At 40.7% G+C, this 15,036-nt stretch overlaps 2 protein-coding genes across 5 annotated transcripts in view; one reads left to right on the top strand and one right to left on the bottom strand.

The window, feature by feature from the left end:
* wars2 (tryptophanyl tRNA synthetase 2, mitochondrial) overlaps positions 1-6,333 on the top strand; it is a 54,028-nt gene extending 47,695 nt beyond the window's left edge. For all 3 annotated transcript variants that reach the window (XM_080290450.1, XM_026144633.2, XM_026144634.2), the window contains exons 5-6: positions 2,134-2,252; positions 5,520-6,333. In XM_080290450.1, coding sequence (XP_080146576.1) covers positions 2,134-2,252; positions 5,520-5,968 — 568 coding nt within the window. In that variant the 3' untranslated portion in view covers positions 5,969-6,333. The remainder of the gene's footprint in view (positions 1-2,133; positions 2,253-5,519) is intronic.
* A 642-nt stretch (positions 6,334-6,975) lies between these two features.
* LOC145420951 (uncharacterized) lies at positions 6,976-14,573 on the bottom strand. Of its 2 annotated transcripts, XM_080290449.1 has the most exons (3): positions 13,951-14,573; positions 7,821-9,754; positions 6,976-7,751 (listed from the first exon to the last, which is right to left on the bottom strand). In XM_080290449.1, the coding sequence occupies exon 2, from the start codon at positions 9,460-9,462 to the stop codon at positions 8,353-8,355; it is 1,110 nt and encodes a 369-aa protein (XP_080146575.1). In that variant the 5' UTR covers positions 9,463-9,754; positions 13,951-14,573; the 3' UTR covers positions 6,976-7,751; positions 7,821-8,352. The 2 variants fall into 2 exon arrangements, with proteins under 2 accessions (XP_080146575.1, XP_080146574.1); XM_080290448.1 differs by lacking the exon at positions 13,951-14,573 and having other exon boundaries at positions 7,821-10,766.
* Between the last annotated feature and the right edge of the window lie 463 nt (positions 14,574-15,036).

Consider the following 15,036-nt stretch of genomic DNA (forward strand, 5'->3'; position numbering starts at 1 on the left):
TGGCTGTGGATCAGCAGGTAGAGCAAGGCAAGGCAAGTTTATTTGTATAGCACAATTCAACAACAAGGTGATTCAAAGTGCTTTACAGAGACATTAGAAACAAAAACAAATAAAAGCATGATTTAAAATTGATTAAAACAAGCAAACAAACAAACAAACTAATTAACAAACAAACAAACAAACAAAACAGTATATAAAATCAAAGCAGATAAAATCAGAACAGTAGATAAAATTAGTAGTTAAATTTAAGTTTTGAAATGTAAGCTTAAAAGTGTGGATTTGGTGCTTTATTCAAATGCAGCTGAGAACAGGTGAGTCTTCAACCTGGATTTAAATAAACTGAGTGTTTCAGCTGATCTGAGGCTTTCTGGGAGTTTGTTCCAGATATAAGGAGTGAGCAGGTCATCTACAGATCGGAACGTTGGTGGTTTGATGCCTGGCTGCTCCAATCTACTCCAGACTGCAAGATACTGAACGCTGAGTTGCTCCCGTTGCGTTCATCTGAGTGTGAATGTGTGTGAATGTTTGCTAGAAAGCACTTGTATGTAGTAAAAGGTTGTTGCATAAATGCGCGTGTGAGACATGCAGAAAGTAGAATTAAAAAGTGCTATTTAAGAACCACTGCAGTTTACAAACCCCAAACAAAGTCCCAAACTTTAAACGGACCCTTTGTGTTTTGCCTCAGAGAGGTTTGTGTTTTTAGCGTCAAACCCTGATGTAGTTTGTGTAAATATCTGGGTCATTATGTATCTTCATCACTGGTTGTCCAGCAGCGCCGAGCAAAGTAGCAAAAGCTAAGCTAATCTTTTCCCCAGTGTTTTTATCTTTAAAGTAGCCAGTTAAACTTCTGCTTCATCTTTGCATTCTTCTGCAGTGTTGGGACAACACTGGTGTTTTTACATTTATTCAAAGATAGTGAAGTTTCCATGTTTTCCATTCCAGTCCATAATGTGTGCTCAATAAGAACCTGGAAGCTAAAATCGCCTCCACTAACATAAGAAAGAACGAAATGCGTGAATTAAAAGAGTAACTGCAATGAAAAAGGAGCAGAGCCAGTAATCCACATAACAAATACCAAACACTGTGAGTCTACTAACTTAAACTGATTGCGAGCAGTGTCCTAGTTTAAATATTTTTATTATTTGATTTATTTTTGCAAGCTCTAGTTTGGCATCACCTGCCTGCACAAAGCCTACAAAATACTGTTTAGCAGAGAGGTTTACCCGGAGTACAAAAGAACAGCAACATTTTTGGATACTTTTGGTTTTATTTTTGAGATCTCTGCCTCTAAGTTTTATACTCCCCCCCCCCCCCCCCTCATTATTCACAACACAGAAAATCAATTCCACAGCATCTTTTTTTCATTTTTATTTATTTTTATTACAGAGGCCATTTTCCTTTTAATCCACAGCACATGCCACCTGCTCTCAGAGGCCATTTCTCCAGCAGAAAATAATTCCAGTGCAAAGTGTTCACAGTGCGATCTGTAATTTATCACGAGTAACGGGGACAGCATGTCTGGCAACGAAGACTGCTGGTGAAAATGTGTTATTTTTTAATATCTCACCTCTGCTGCGCGGAGGTGGAAAGAGAAACATAACGTGCAGATATCTCCAAATAAAACCTCAAAGTAGAGATTATAAAGAGGAAAAAATGCAATCTCTAATTTCTTTGCCTCTGACGTGTTCGTATAAATATCAGTGTCACACATTTCTGGTGGAAATTTGTCTGAGACAAAGAGTTTTGTGTGTGATCTGTGAGGTGCAGCCTGCTGATGAGGCGTCAGTGGGTTTTCACGTGAGATAAGTTGGTTGGGTTATTGTCTCGTAGCGTTTCCAAATTCACATTTAGAAGGCATCTCTTCAGCTGTTTCTGGTTCAGCAGCCATATATCCAAAAGCTCATTTCCTGTGGAGAAACTGAGTCTCATCTCTAAAGAGAAAATTAATGAACTGCTTCCTCCTCCAGTTACAGAGTTGCCAAACACATGCTGAAAAAGTCTCCTGCAGTGACTCCCAAGTGTCTCCAATTTGTCCTTGCGTCTCGCTCTGCATTTTAAACTCTGTGCTGTCACTGTGCACAGTGCTGCACGGATCACGTCTCTAATGTGCTGCTGTGGAATCATCTCTCTCAGGTCCACTCACGTCCCTGTCGGAGAAGATCAGGTCCAACATTTGGAGCTGGCTCAGGATCTTGCTCGCATCTTCAACAACCGCTACGGAGAGCTGTTCCCTGAACCCTGCGCCCTGCTCAGTAAGAATACGTGGCATGATGGCGTGTACACACTCATGATTTAGGCTTTCTACGGTCAGCTTCTTAAAATCACGTAGCTCTCTGGTAGCAGCAGCTTTATCTTCTTATGTAGAGAATGTCATCATGTGACATTAAAGTCGCCTGTTTTAGTCTCTTTAGGCTTTAGCTCTGTAAGTGAGGCCTCACTTGTGCGATGGCCTTATGCTGTATATACCAAGTCATTATATTTTCAAATGTGCTTGTTGAATTTTATCAAAAAGTTTTTTTTATTTGCGAAGGGTTGCAGATTTTAGTTGATTTTTATTAAATCTCCATCTTTATGAAGTTTTCTGCTTGAATATTTTTTTTTATAAAAAGTCTTCTAACTGCCTGAAACAAGCTGAGTGCTATAAGTGAAGTGAATGTTTTTGGAAACTAGATTTTTTTTTTCCTGCATTAGAAGTAAAGCTTTCTTTCTGCCTTTCCATCCTTTTTTTGTCTTGAATTATTGTCTCCTCTGTCGGGAAAGTTTGTGATTGATTGGTTCAATTTCTCTTTTTATTTAATTATTTTTTTGTTGTTGCTGATCTAGAGCCAGGAATCTTTGGAAGTGTATTTTGCATCACATACAGAGCAAAACTGGAAAATGAAACTTAACTTAAATAGCTGAAGAAAAGTCAGTAATAAGATGCTTCTGGGCCTAAAGCCTTCCCTAAAAGACGGTCATGGCTGGTTAATCTTCCTGGAGGATTAACATGAACAGACAGGGTTTCCTCATTGCGACCTTACTTCTTTTTTTGGTTGTTTTTTGTTTATCTACATAAATAGATATCACATTGAAATGAGAAAACTGGGAGAAAGTGTCTCGGTTTTATCAACAAAAAAAAAAATATCAGGAACTAATCCAAATCCACGTGTCCGTCTGTATCCAGGGAATTTTCAGCCTCGGAGGATGTGTGCTGTCTCTGGCCGCTCGTGTTAAACAAAGTCCCAACGTTTGAATGGACCCTTTGTGTTTTGCTTCAAAGAGATTTATATCACTGAAGTCATTTTAGCCCTGATGTAGTTCGTGTAAATATCTGGGTCATAATGTATCTTCATCACCGGCTGCCCAGCGGCGCCGAGCAAAGTAGCACAAAGCTAAGCTAAACTTTTTTCCCAGTGTTTTTGGTGCATCTTTAAAGTAACCGGTTAAACTTCTGCTTCATGCCTGCATTCTTCTGCAGTGTTGGGGAAACACTGATGTTTTAAAATTCATTCAAAGATATATTGCCTTTTCCATGTTTTGTAAACTAAGTCGGAGTGGGACGTGCTGTTTAGCTAAAGCTAAAAACCACCAACTGCAGGGCAGCCAATCAGAAATTAGAGCGAGGTTCAGGGGATTAAAACTGACAAGATTTGAAATACAATATGACGCCGTTATTATTAATATTTTCTTTTGAAACGTTTCCCAAAATGTACCAACCAAATGTTTTTATACACGAGGCCAACATTTTGAAAGATCCCACCCTCCTTCTACTTTCATTCCTCATGATTAGCGGTATGGTGGAAGCACGGGATGGAGTCAGTCATGTGTGCATTAGAGCTTTGATTAAAGAAATATTGTCTTCCTCTTGTATAATAATTAGGGAGGTAGATTTGGAGTGCATGTCATCAAGATGAGTTTAGAGATGTGTGTATGCATATATGTGTGTGCCCGAGTGTGTATGCACTCTTGCGTGTAATCAGTCGGCAGTATATAGCTCATACCAGTGGACCCCACCCTCGTTTCTTGTCTTTGGCATAGCAGAGTTGGCAGTCAGTGGTCTTTCCTTTGAAATGAACCAGAGTGTTTTAATTTGCTTTAGATAAAGACATCTTGGCGTTGATGAACAGCCCACATGTGGCCTGCTTGTACAGGACCAAACAAAGAACTGGAGCTGGGGATGATTTTAAGAGTGAAAGAAAGAATGAAAGGAAATACCGGCTCCCGTCGTCTGCTGATCACTTCACACTCGCATGCGTCTGTTTCACACCGGGATATTTTTACAAGCGCACACAAATGTGTCAGGCAATCCTATTTCAGCCATCTGAACATAGAGGAATAAATGGAAAATTACACCTAGCACCTGAAATCTCCCCAAAATGCAGATATTTTAATAATTAGACGTTTAAGTCATATTTAAAGTGGCCTGACTGAAACGCCTTTTTGACCATTTAAAAAAATAAAGAAGAAACAAAGTCAGATTCTCTCAAAAGGCTGGGGCTCGCTTACATTGCTTTTAGCTGTCAGCTTGGACTGAAATCTGCACTCCGGACCTTTTTTGACTTGGTTTTTCATCGTTTGGCTGACCTGCAGTTTGATTAGCAGAGGCTGTTAAAGTTAAACAGCCTGAGACGAGAATGTGTCGACACTGCTCAGGCTTCTGCATCCACCTTTTGTCTCGGTGTAGATTTAGTACAAACAAATCTCAAAAGGCCTTATTTTTAAAGCAATAGATTTCTCACGTGTTTGGATCTTTACTGGTGAACCGCTGTGGAATTAAAGCACTTTGAAGTCAAAATATTCTTTTTGGTACTCACCGGTATTTCCAAACAAAGGAAAAAAATCAGAGTCAGGCTTTAGTAAATATGTATTTGTGTTTTTTCTCCCTATATATATGTATATATAATATATATATTTTGTTGTTTTGCAGGCAAACCTTTACCCGTATTCCTTGGAGGTTATGTTTTTTGGTAGTGTTTGCATGCATATTATTGTGTCTGTAAACATGATTGGTTGAAAAGTTTTGAATGAATTCTTGTGAAACGTTGTAGGGGTGTAGAGAGGGGTCATACTAACGATCCATTAAAATTTGGCTCTCATCCACCAGGGTCCACTTAATGATTTCTTGATTAAACAATGAGAAAAATCCTCATGACTTCGAAATTATGATTCTTACAAATGTCATGTGTATTGTCAGCATATAGAAAATGCATTAAAAGTGTGTTTAAAAGATGACAAAAAGATTCTATATACGAGTAGATAGATTATAAATTCCCTTAAAAGTAAATACTGCCCAAAGATTGAGCTGCTTTGGTGGACGTTTGCACTTTGGTGCTTCTTGTCTTCCTCTGGGACCGGTGATGCTCAGCGTTGCCTCAAACATAATAGAAAGCAAATGCTTTCTGATTTAATCAGAACCTAAATTTCTTGACCTAATAATTTTGAATTTTGCCAAATTCCTCCACTCTTACGTGTCTCATTTAGAAATAAAAGTGTTTATTACACTGAGAGGTTTTCCTGATCCCTCTCGTTTCTCTCCGCAGGCTCAACACGAAAAGTCAAATCTCTCCGCGACGCCTCAGCCAAAATGTCCAAGTCAGACCCCCAAACGATGGCAACCATTTCCGTCACAGACACTCCTGACGACATCGCTCTCAAGATCCGACGAGCCGTCACAGACTTCACCTCTGAAGTTACCTTTGACCCGGAGACGCGTCCTGGTGTTTCCAACCTGGTAAACATTCACGCTGCCGTGGCGATGATAAGCGTGCAGGAGGCTGTGTCTCAGGCGAGAGGATTGGACACTGGAGCCTACAAGAAGCTTGTAAGCGAGGCTGTGATCCAGAGGTTGACGCCCATCAGAGAGGAAATCGAGAGGCTGAGGTCGGACCGGGCTTACGTGGAGCGAGTGCTGGCTCAGGGAACGTGCAGGGCGCGGGAACTTGCTGCACCTGTGCTCGCAGAGGTCCGACAGAGAGTGGGCTTCTGCTGAGAGACAAGAAAATGACCCCACATTTATACTGTGAGCCTCTCGGTAAATTACTGCTGCTGGTGGAAAAAGACTCAGCAGAGTGATGCTGGTCAGACTTTACAAGGGTGACTTCTTATTTTGCTCCGTGTATGTCCTCAGTGAAATCAAAGTGGAAGCTCGTCTTTCGATGCAGTTGTTGCATCTTATTTGCTTTTGCTCATGTTTTACATAATCATTCGCAGCCTGTTTATTGGCCTTCTGATTCAGGCTGAATGGGTTTCCTCACAAGCCATCGTTTTATTTTTGTCATTATTTTTTTTTTTTTTAGAACATTTTATCTTCTTGTTTCGAGCCTGTCCAAATAAAGATTTAAAAGTTGTGAAAAATGCTTCTCATTTAAACCGTCTTCACTTACAAAAGTGAGCCAAGTGTGCTTTCACAATTAACCTCCTAGGACCTGGCGTCCACATATGTGGACATCACATTTTGGGTTATTTAGACCAAAATACTCAATTTTGCTCTACAAGGGCCTGATATCCACTTACGAGGACATTATACTGCTACTGTTCTATGGAAATTTTAAACGAATATCCTCAAATGTGGCTCTGATTTTTCATAAAAACAAAAATAAGGTAAAAAAAATAAATCTGGTAATTCTTTGTTTTTACATTCATCGGGCCCCAATATGCCCAAATATCAAAGAAATTAAAAATGCATGCCGTGGAAGAGTTCGGGTCTTAGGAGGTTAAAGCTGCAGGATTAAATACTTAAAAAATAAACAGTGACATAATAAAAGGATCCATTCTAGGTTCAACATGTGGAAGAGGTCCTGCTTCCTGACATTGAAAAGTTCTGTGTTTAGTTGGGAGAAAAAAGCTGAGTGAAAAAGATTTTTGAAATGTAAATATATTTGTCAGTATCATTTAAACATTTGCAGCTCAGCCGTTGTTTGTTCTTTTGCCCTGGGTGTCTGTTGGGGGAAAACTCTGTAAAAAACCCAGGAGAAATAAAGACACAATGAGACAAAGTTACTTTCTTTATCAAACGTGTACACGGGTGAGCTGCTAAGAACAACTCACACCATGCACAGTGGCTTGGTAATTTTTATAGGAAAGACAGTGAGAACAGGATAAGAAAATACAAAACAAATAAAATAAACAACTCCATATGTGGCGCTAGTCTCGTCAGCAGAGAGCTGGGAGAAGGCTGTGAGAGATAAAACAATCTAAAACAATATGTCCCAAAACAGTATGTCTTTGCTGAGAAAGTCTAAAAAGATAATTCTAAACTAATCTAACCATAGGCAAAGGGCAGACAAAAGGCATCTTTGTACATTTAAAAGAAGGTAAAGAAACATAGAATCATTTTTCCTGTAACATTCCCTCCTGTTTAACTTATTTTAAATGTATACAACAATTGTCTATGAAGGTTATTTATTAAGTATCTTAGGCAATTTTTAATTTCCAAAATCTTCAAAATGTCAGCATAGCAGAAATGGAAGTCATTTGGTCTAAAGAATAAAACAAAAGAAAATAATAAAAAGAAAAACATAGTAAATGAAAATCATAGTAAATGAAATAACAAGTGGAATAAACAAGAAAAAATAATAAAACTAAAACTACAAAAAATAAAAGGATGAAAACTAAAATGAAAACTTCAAAAAAATACAAGGATGAAAACCTTATATTTAAAATGATGCAAACCTTAAATTGAAAACTTTATATGTAAAATAATGAAAACTTCATATTTAAAATGAAAACTTTATGTTTAAAACTGAAGACTTCAAAAAATAATAGCATGAAAACTTTATATTTAAAATGAAAAACTTTATGTTTAAAAGTCAAGACTTCAAAAAAAAATAAAAGCATGAAACCTTGCATAACCTACTAATGTTTTAATCAGTGCATGATCACTTGACAAGTCATTTTTAATCACCACGTCATTTATTAGCAGCTAGTACAAGTTCTCCTCTAACAGAATTGCAACGGGATGTTGTTCTTCTTCAGGCACGGCAATATAAGCAGTCATTGTAGTTGTTATCATCTTTGAAATCATTACTCTTAGGCATGGCAACACACACAACACTAATATGAGCAGTGCTATCATGATGAGACCTAGAAGGAAAAATGGCTTTGCTACAGCAGCCAGCCATGAACCGCTGAACAGCCAGTCAAGCCAGCCTTGTGCTGTAGCTGCTCCAGGTGTGTGGTCAGTGACATATTTTTGCAGAGCGGTCAAATTCTGCAAAGCTTCATAAATGTCTCCTCCAGTTTCGTATCCATCAGGGATAAAAGTGCAACATGTTTCCCCGATCAGCTTGCAAACTCCTCCTTGTGATGCTGTTAGCAGGTCTAGTGTCAGTCTGTTCTGCAGCACCATCGTTCTGATGGCCTGCTGTTCTCCTGCTAAGGCGGTTCCAGGGCCTTAGTTAAGTTGATGTGTCGTAGCAGAGCATATCGGTTGATCTCCACGTGATCCCGCACCTCGGCAATTCCAATGCCGGGGATCAAGCTCTGTAAGAATTTCACTCCTCCTCCCCAGATGCGAAACTCTCCCGGCACTCCAGTGTCCACGGTAATGCCGAAAGAATTGGGGGAGGCGATGTCCACTTCACGTCTCTGCCGGCTGCTTGGGTGATGTGCAACACTTTGCATGAAGAAAACGTGATCTGATAATTCCACCAGGGCGCACAGACCTCCCCAACCTTCAGGGAGTGACAGATAAGCCTTGTTGCCACATAGGAAGTACCAGTCAGCCAAAACTCTGGTTCCTCTGCTGCTGGGTGCCGTCCGTGCACATCCTGTCTGGTACTGAGTCTTTGTTTGTAGTGGCATTCGGTAGCTGTAGTCGGAGCGACAGTTTAGGCCCATCAGCGTCGTGTTACTGGCACAGGTGGCGTTGATTGAACAGGCCATACACTTCCTCTCGTTCCTTGGTGGGCAGAAAGTGTATATGTGCTTACATAGGTGAGTAGGCAGCTCCCCCACTGCCCGCGAGCCATTGTTCATCACACATACTGGCAGTTGTGATGCGTTCAGTTTGTTCAGTAGAATTACATCAGGCAGTGGGTCTGAGACTTGGGGCCAGGTCAGTAGGTAGGTCTGTCCGGAACAGTTCACATTTGTGAGTGATGATGACCTCCAGGTTGCTTTTGCTGGGATGCTGTAGTTGGCTTTGGACCAAAGAGTACCGTAGCCTGGATGTGTTGCCAGGCCCAACAGACACCAACTGCGATCTTCAGGTATGCTGTACGGCCACAGGCCAGACGTCTGTGAGGATAGGGGCATATGGGTACATGCATAGCAGTCAGTTTTGTTATTCAAATGAGCTGTAGTGTTCATAAACTGCCACCAGAAGTTAGTGGCGTAGCCATGGGGAAACTTGGTGTACTTTCCTTTGTCATACAGTGTCTGCCTTTTCTCCACATAGCGTGACTTGTTGTCCCTCACGGAAGCAAAGGTGAGGAGCCCGGCCATGGTCAGGGCCGCTGCAGTTGATAAGAGCCACCACGTCATGACGACGGAACACACCCTCCTGTCGCGAGTAGACCCCCCGGCCAGGAAAGCTGACCCCTCCACCGGGCGAGATCACAACAAGCGGGCAAGCCTGCCGTCAGCTGTGTTTAGATGGCTTCACTGACACGCCTGCAGTGACTCTGATGGATCCAGGATGGTCGTTCCGCAATTTTGCAAGCGGTCGGTGTAGTGAGGAGGACTTGGTATGGCCCCTCCCACCTGGGTGTGCTCCAGTTTTTCCTTTGGAGCACCTTGATCAGAACCCAGTCACCGGGCTTTAGTCTGCAAGACACTGGAGAAACATCATCAGGTTGTTGATTATGTACAACGATCTCTTTGTTTTCTAACAGCTTAGACATCCACTCTGCTAATGTGTTTTCTCTGATTGCTTTGTCTATTGGTTGACTAGTAATAGGCAGTGGAAACGGCCTGCCATGAATGATTTCAAATGGAGTTAGTTTATGGGAGCCTTGTGTTAAGCGCATCCACATCTTCACTAAACCCAAACATTCAGGCCACGGCCTTCCTGTTTCTGCCATGCATTTCCTGAGCCTTTGTTTTATAGTGCCGTTAGTTCTCTCTACAAGGCCTGCGCTCTGAGGGTGATAAGCACAGTGGTGTTTTATGCTGAAACCGAGTGCTTCAGAGACCTTAGTGATGACATCATTTACAAAATGAGTGCCGTTGTCTGACCGTATCAAAGCTGGGATGCCATATGTGGGTATGAAGTGATTGCACAGGCACTTTGCTACTGAAATTGCATCTGCCTTTTTCACTGGATAGATTTCCGGCCACTTTGAGAATACATCTATAACCACTAGGGCGTATTTTTACCCTTGGCATTCATTTAGCTCAATAAAGTCCATACGGATTGTGTGAAAAAGATAAGGTGGTGTGGGAAAACGGCCTCTTTTATATTATTTTTTGTTTGACACGTCATGCACGTTCTGACAAATTTTTTTGCTGAGGTTTCAAAATTTACAGTGTAGAATTTACAGTGTAGAAATGAGAGTTGACAATACAGGTCATTCCCCCCGATGACAAATGCGTACAGCCATGAGTCACTAATGCCGCCATCTTGTGGAGCGATTTTGGCAACACTGGCTTGCCATAACACATCATTAAATCGTTTGTCAGAACTGCACCGTGTTTTAGCCATTTTGCCTGCTCTGCTGTGCTTGCTGCTTTTTGTTCATTTTTCAACACATCCAGTGGAATCTGATGTGTGTTTACTGCCATCAAAGTCATGTTTGCCTGTTGTGCCGCCTATTTTGCTGCTCTGTCAGCAAAATTGTTGCCTGTAGTAATGAAAGAGTCAGTAGGTGTTGTAAGAGGTTGGCATGCTGGTTTGCCAGTTGGTGTAATCATTCCTCTGGTTTTCCAGATGTTTTGCAAAATGATGCACAGCAGAGAAAACATACTGGCTGTCTATATAAATGGTTATTTGTTTATCTTTGTGTATTTCACATGCGCAACAATCTCGTGTGAAGTGACCTTCCTCTCCACGGTTCTAGCAGGCGTTGTCTCTATGTTATCTGCTGTTTCTGCGTGGCTGTCTGCAGCCTTGGTGTTTGTGACTTTGCTCGCCTCTCTGTTCCTGATAGCCACCTGCGAATTAGTGTTTTAGTCTGTTGTCAACAGTCAGCCTTATTTTTAAGTTACAGAATGCTTCTCCCTTTTTTTGGTTTTTGTTTTTTTTGTTTGGGAGAATAGATGCAACTCTACATTTTCACTTAAGGCAGCTTTAGATAATTTCTAGTTCTTCAAACAATGCATGGATCTCACACATTTCAAACTTTCAAGTTAGGGTTGTTTCCCATTTATACAAATATATATATTTAACTTTGCATTGCTCACAGCTCATAGCTCACAGCTCTAAACCTAGGCATTTTTCAATCATTTGCCTAATCACTATGTGTCACTGTGATTCTCAAGTATGGTCACAAGTTCGTTTAAATTCGTTTCCAAAACCAACAAAATAATCAAACAAAACCAAAAAACATAAACGTGTCAGGACACAAAAGAAAAAGAAAAATGCTGCCACCCGAACAAGGCAGAAGTCTGCATATGTTGGCTTTTAATAGCATGCAGCTTGTAACATGGTAGACTAATGTGCCTGTGTTAATTCAGCTCCATATTATTGTGTGAAGTTGCACTGGGTTGGGAGTGGTTTTGTGGTTGTCACATTTTTGGTGAGCCAATGGCTGGAATGGGGTTGGACTAATTAGAGGCAGGTGTACTTGATTGCACTGATACACTGGTCTACATATAGCCCACACTACAAACACTGCTGTGTTGTTTTGTCTCTCTGTGCAGTCCAGGGCCTATTATATGCCACAGCCTAAAGGCAGCAGAGTTCCAGAGGCTTGAGTGACCACTGACTATATGCTTGCAGGGTGGTGGGTCTCCAAGGACAACTTCTAACCCTGTTAAAGGCAACATGTGGGGTGCAACTTGGCCGTGTGGCATAGCTGGCTCTGGCCTTGGGACTGTGTGTTTTTATACAATTCATAAGTGGGACACTGGACTGTTTTATCTTTTATCTCTTGATATATTTTTCGTCAATAAATTATCTTTTAGAATTTTATTGACTGTCATCTTTTTGCCCACGACTGAGACGGTTGGTCAGACCTAGAGTCTTTCTTTGGGTGTGTTACAGCAGCTTCTGCTCTAAAAGAAACAAATAAATAAAAAGAAAAGAAAATGTGGAACATGCTCATCAGCTTAGCAGTGTCTACATATTTAATTCAGCTTCTCAATCCTGTAGTTTTAGCTGTTGTCTACAGGGTTTTGCTTATTGGTTGTTATTATAGGTGTGCTCTATCTCAGCAATGTGTCATTCTAGGATGATAGGTTTCAAGCTGGTCAAGTGCCTCTATGCACTTCATTAGTTTAGTTATTCTCTGTATTGTCTTCATCTCACATGTCATTACACTGAGTTTCAGCAAACCTTAAGCTTGATGCAGACTACTGCTTAACAATTATTCACCTCACATCATAACCGATTAAGGTGCCTCTTCATATTAATATTATGTCATTGTTAATATTATCCTCTTTGTCTTATATGACAGCAATAGCATATTATAATATTTTATCAGTGTGTACCACTATACTACTACTGAGCCAATTTGATAGTTAGGATCATCTTATTTAGCAAACAAATAATTTTGAATTCATCCAATCTGCGGTCACATTTGTTCTCTCTGTTGCATGGCGGACCAGGCAGTTCTATTATAATATATTATTTATATTTTATTTTGTATCCATCAAGGGCTTCAGATGACCTGCAGAATCATCCTTTTCCCAAGGTGGAGACAGTTACCTTTTCACACACTGTCCTTGGCTGAACAATGACACAGCCTTAATATACCTTATTAAAATTTTTGTGTGAATTATTTGCTTTATATTCATTTTATACATGCTGGGCATGGTCATCATGCCAACTGTGTTTCATTGTTGATATCACTTTACAGGTTGTTATCCTTGCTATTATTAATTTCAAATACTCTAAAGATAATTTCTACTGTAATTTTCCCTTTGTTTATCTTTATTTCGTACTTTTTATATTTATATCTACTCAGTGGGGTCTGTTTTCAACCCTTTTAAACTACTTCAAACTACTGTGATCTCTAGTTTTCACTTAATAAGGGATTATTAAGTTCTTCCTGATATGGGTGTTGCTGCAGATGCGGCTGCAGGAGTGAGTGATGGTTTACTAAAAGGATTGTGGGCACTGCACAGTGTCTCGTCTTCTGGTTTTACTAAACTGGCAGTTGAGGTCTGTTCTTCTGACTGTTTATATTTTGTTTTCTTAAATCTCTCAGTTTACAGACACTGTTTTTGTCCGGCGTCTGGACTTTTCTTTTCTCACCCCTGCTCGTCAGCAGGAGTGAGTTTTAATTTCCCTTGCGTGATTACCCATCTTATTTATGTATTTACTTATTTTTGTTTAAGTAATATATACACAATACAGCTGCTATCACCTTCGCTGGTATTAGAGACGAGAGTGGTTGCTCACACGCCCTTCTACTTTCGGACTATTTCCAAAAGCGGTGTGAACTTTACGAGACGGAACTCGACCGTTCTCTCAACTCACCAGCACGTCAGTGAATAGCAGTAAAAGAAAAACACAGTAGGAGCAGCTCAGTCTCTTATTGGACCGTGAAAATTCAGCTTGCTCCATTAATTAAAACAATACACACACATACATTCACATTCACAGCTTCGACGCGCGCGACCGGAACCCTTATAATAAGGGGAGCTCCCAGAGCTACTTACTCCCTAGACCCAGTCTAGACCCAGCTGGGGGAGCTATCCAGAGCTCCAAAGCTACCAGTCGACGAGCTTCCAAAGCTTCCAGTCGACGAGCTACGCTACCAGTCGACGAGCTCCCAGAGCTACCAGTCGACGAGCTACTTCCGCTATTTTAAATTCCCTGAATTCAAAATGCGCTTTTACGCAAGATTGTGTCAGTGTGTCTGTATCTACCTGGTCGGTGTCGCCGGGTCTGGTCCACCTCGATCGGGTCCCACCACCGTGGGTCGCTTTCTAAGACGTTGGCCAAGACCCGAATTTAACGCTCCTGGTCTTTTTCCACACACCTGGTGTGTGGGCTGTCGACAGGCGAACAACGTGGACTGGTCACGGAGATGGGACACGATGGAGGTGATCCGGCTGTCGAAGGACCAAGAAATGTTGGGGGAAAACTCTGTAAAAAACCCAGGAGAAATAAAGACACAATGAGACAAAGTTACTTTCTTTATCAAACGTGTACACGGGTGAGCTGCTAAGAACAACTCACACCATGCACAGTGGCTTGGTAATTTTTATAGGAAAGACAGTGAGAACAGGATAAGAAAATACAAAACAAATAAAATAAACAACTCCATATGTGGCGCTAGTCTCGTCAGCAGAGAGCTGGGAGAAGGCTGTGAGAGATAAAACAATCTAAAACAATATGTCCCAAAACAGTATGTCTTTGCTGAGAAAGTCTAAAAAGATAATTCTAAACTAATCTAACCATAGGCAAAGGGCAGACAAAAGGCATCTTTGTACATTTAAAAGAAGGTAAAGAAACATAGAATCATTTTTCCTGTAACAGTGTCTTATTGACAGTTGTTTGTGCATGTGTGTTTCAAGATGCAATGTGATTGAACAAAATGAATGAATCTATTGTAACATTCCTTTTTGATTAGCAGCCACATGTAACGTGCACGTAATTACACATTCCCCACGCACACACACTTGTTTGAAGTCCCTTTATTCATTCATTTATTTCTTTTCTGCACTTTCCCATAAAGTGTCTGCTTACACAAACAAACACTGAGTTAGTCACTCAGGTTTTACACGCGGTCCATTAAACGCATTTATCCAGTTTACTGTTAACGAGGCTGTCCAATAGGAGGAACCGTTATAGTCTTGTAATACTTCAGCAGGGGTGTGAGATGTACCTTGAATATTTCAGTAGGAGCAGTGACTTTAAACATTTTCGCCCCACGTCTCTCCCTTCTTTTCTTTCTTCTGTTTTCTTTCCCGTGCTCCCTCTGCTTTTATTTCTCCTCTTTCCTGTTTTCT

The sequence above is a fragment of the Astatotilapia calliptera genome, chromosome 16 (assembly GCF_964374335.1).
Source record: "Astatotilapia calliptera chromosome 16, fAstCal68.1, whole genome shotgun sequence".
Classification (NCBI taxonomy): domain Eukaryota; kingdom Metazoa; phylum Chordata; class Actinopteri; order Cichliformes; family Cichlidae; genus Astatotilapia; species Astatotilapia calliptera.

What these genes read in the sequence shown, in the direction of transcription:
- LOC145420951 (XM_080290449.1), bottom strand. Translation starts at nt 9,462, where the DNA reads ATGACGTGGTGGCTCTTATCAACTGCAGCGGCCCTGACCATGGCCGGG.